This window comes from Mercurialis annua, linkage group LG1-X, assembly GCF_937616625.2.
Source record: "Mercurialis annua linkage group LG1-X, ddMerAnnu1.2, whole genome shotgun sequence".
Classification (NCBI taxonomy): Eukaryota; Viridiplantae; Streptophyta; class Magnoliopsida; order Malpighiales; family Euphorbiaceae; genus Mercurialis; species Mercurialis annua.
In genome coordinates, this window is record NC_065570.1 from 71,024,445 (window position 1) to 71,027,442 (window position 2,998).

The 2,998-nt window shown below is 29.7% G+C and overlaps 1 protein-coding gene across 1 annotated transcript; it reads right to left on the minus strand.

The window, feature by feature from the left end:
* Positions 1-957: 957 nt before the first annotated feature.
* On the minus strand, positions 958-2,788 carry LOC126664994 (transcription factor HEC2-like). The gene is made up of 2 exons (XM_050357640.2): positions 1,826-2,788; positions 958-1,209 (listed from the first exon to the last, which is right to left on the minus strand). The coding sequence occupies exon 1, from the start codon at positions 2,566-2,568 to the stop codon at positions 1,846-1,848; it is 723 nt and encodes a 240-aa protein (XP_050213597.1). The 5' UTR covers positions 2,569-2,788; the 3' UTR covers positions 958-1,209; positions 1,826-1,845.
* Between the last annotated feature and the right edge of the window lie 210 nt (positions 2,789-2,998).

Here is a 2,998-nt window from a genome sequence, read left to right on the forward strand (position 1 = left end):
AGAATTATTTAGAAGAAAAAATAACAAGACAAGTCCAGACATAGTAGTTACCAATTTTAAGAACACTTCAGTTTATGTGTACAGTAAGTCAGCCTCATTAAATATTTATGTAGAAACTGAATGCAACTAGTTGGTTAAATAAACATTGATTTCAGTATTGCAAAATGTGTAAATGATAACATCAGGCAAAATTATTATAATAATATATAAAACAATTAAAATTTTATTTTTTTTTCAAAATGAAAAAACAGTATAATTATACATTTGCAGTCAAAAAAACTACTATAACAAAAATAATATAGCAGATTAATTTATAATTGTTATAATTAATAAAACATAAGAATATCTGCACATTTATTTATAAAGTAATGCTATGATGATGACACTGAAAGTGAATTTATAGACATTAAAGGGATATATATATATAGTAATTAGATTATGAAAATATTAAAAAAATTATTATTTAAAGGCAATATATATTAACATACAAAGTTAAAATATAATATTTTACATTAAAAAACTTGATTAAAAAAACTATTTAATATATATATTTATATATATCCAATATTTTTAAATTTTTGTTTTCATAATTTTTTAAAATTTATTATTCGATATATAATTCCATGTACGGTTTATTTTTTATTTAATGAATTTTTTTATAGACAGAAGGTGTAAATATATCTCTCAATCACTGTTAAATAATATAATTATTTGTCATGTCATATTTTACGTGATCAACAATTTTTACATACAAATGGCAAAAGACATTTATATTTTTAAATTATTATTTTTTGGTATTTATTAATTTTTTTATTTAAAATGTTTGTGTATTCATGCACGTTTCACATTAAATGAGTGTATATTCCTTCTCGGTCCAAAAAGAACTAAAATTTTAATTAAAATGAATCAACCATAGAAATTAAAAAGACTAATTTGTAAAAAATCGAATAAATAAAATCTAAAAATAGAGCTTTGGCCTTCTAATAATAATTCCACATGTGGGCTTGCGGGCGGTCCACATCCCGAAATTTGACAATGATATTGAGTTTCGGCTCAGTAAAGTAAGTCCTCGTCAATAAAAAAAAAATTCCACACCACCAAAAAAGCTCGTAAATACGATGATCCAATTGCAAGCTTCGCATCCCGTAATGGAAAAGAGTCGCTGAATTTTATGGAGTAAATTGGATTAAACAAGTGCAACTCCATTGCCTGAAAATTAAGCATACAATTTGTAGTGTACCAACCAATTAGAGGAACCAAATTGTGTCTACCTGTAAAGAAACTATTTCTAGATTTTTCTTGGCAAACGTATACAAAGATAACTTGCACACTCTGTCAATCCACTATCATTTATTATTATCATTATTTTTCTTTTATTTTCTCACGGTCATATAGAGCCTTTTGCAAAGCATGAATATTATTTTTTCTTTCTTTATACATTATACTATATAATGTCTATATTTATACCAATAATGCATTGCGCTTTTTAAATTATAATAGAAAATAAATATCGTCAGATTCTTCATTTTCTGTTGTTAGAATTACGCGAATTTGATTGCCATGAAATCATCAAACAGGTGGCTCCTTCCAACCATTTTTAGCTCATTTACGTCATACAAACATTTCTTCAATAATTATACTAATACAAAAAGAACACATTATATAATATATATATAAAATAATTGACATTTCACATATTCACCTACAAACTTTGAACAGTTTGCTCTTTTCTGTTCGTCGATTTGTAATAATTATTCTCAGAAATTAATAACAAAACAAAGGTTATGAAAATTTAAAGTGAGAGAATGGGGCAATTTCATTATACCTTTTATACACACTCTCTTATCAAGCATCACCATAATGTTGAACATTTTGATGATGATGATGTTGATGATGAAAATAACTTCCGCTAGACATTGCAACAGGGAATCCAATTCCAGCCGATGAAGACGACGATGACGTGGACGATGTAGACGAGGGCCGATTACCTTGAGCTCTCTCTAACGACTGCACTTGTGTTTTCAAGAACTTAACGTAATGAATTGCTTCATCTAACATAGAAGCCGTGTCCATTTTTGTACCACCCGGAACCAGTCTTTGAAGTATTCGTATTCTTTCACTTATCCGCTCTCGTCGATGTCTCGCAGCTACACTCTGCGGATCTTTCGAAATCTTTACATTTCTACGCTTCGGTGGCTTTACTGATTCCGGGTCTATATGAATCGGTTGCATCGCCGCAATTCGGAATATCATCTCTCTCATTGCAGCCATCGAGTTCTTCTTCGGCGGAGCCGAAGAATAAGCATTCGCACCTGCAAATTCTTGAACTGCCGTGTTATTATTATGATAAGAAACATGAGACGGCAAAGAGAGAAACGACGGCGTGTTTGAGGAATCGATAAAATGTGGAGTATGAATATTATTGTTAGTTGCACCCGGAAAGTGATCTAAATCATGGGCAACATCGTTATAAGTAGCGAAGAAATCGGGGAGTTTGTCCATCATCATCATCGCCTCCATCTGATCTTCTGATGCAGAAGTGGATGATTTTAAGTGGTGAATTTCCATGGTTTTTGACCTACTTTTTAGAGTTAGAAAAACACAAGTATTTAAGTGTAAGTGGAGGATACAGAGGGATGGGGAAGATAAAAGAGAAGAGTGAGTGAACTAAGAGTTCTATCAGAATTTTGCAGTGAAAGAGGTAAGGTTATGCAGAGAAGAAAATGGAAGTGAAGTGATGAAAACTGAAAATTATTAAAAAAATAAAAAGAAATGATATCGGGAACAGACTATCATATATACCAGCAGTGGTGTGATATATATACATAAAGCAAGTGGCTAAATATTTTCATATTATAGTATTAATATGATATTACGGTATAAATATTTATATATTTTATTATTCATATTATATTACGGTATAAATGCGTTTTGAACAGTTCGTTTGCACTTTTGTTATCATAAAGGTAGTAAGCTTTTGTTTTTATTCGTATTTGGT

Bases quoted from the DNA above. Each gene is read 5' to 3' on its own strand.
- LOC126664994 (XM_050357640.2), bottom strand. From the start codon at position 2,568: ATGGAAATTCACCACTTAAAATCATCCACTTCTGCATCAGAAGATCAG.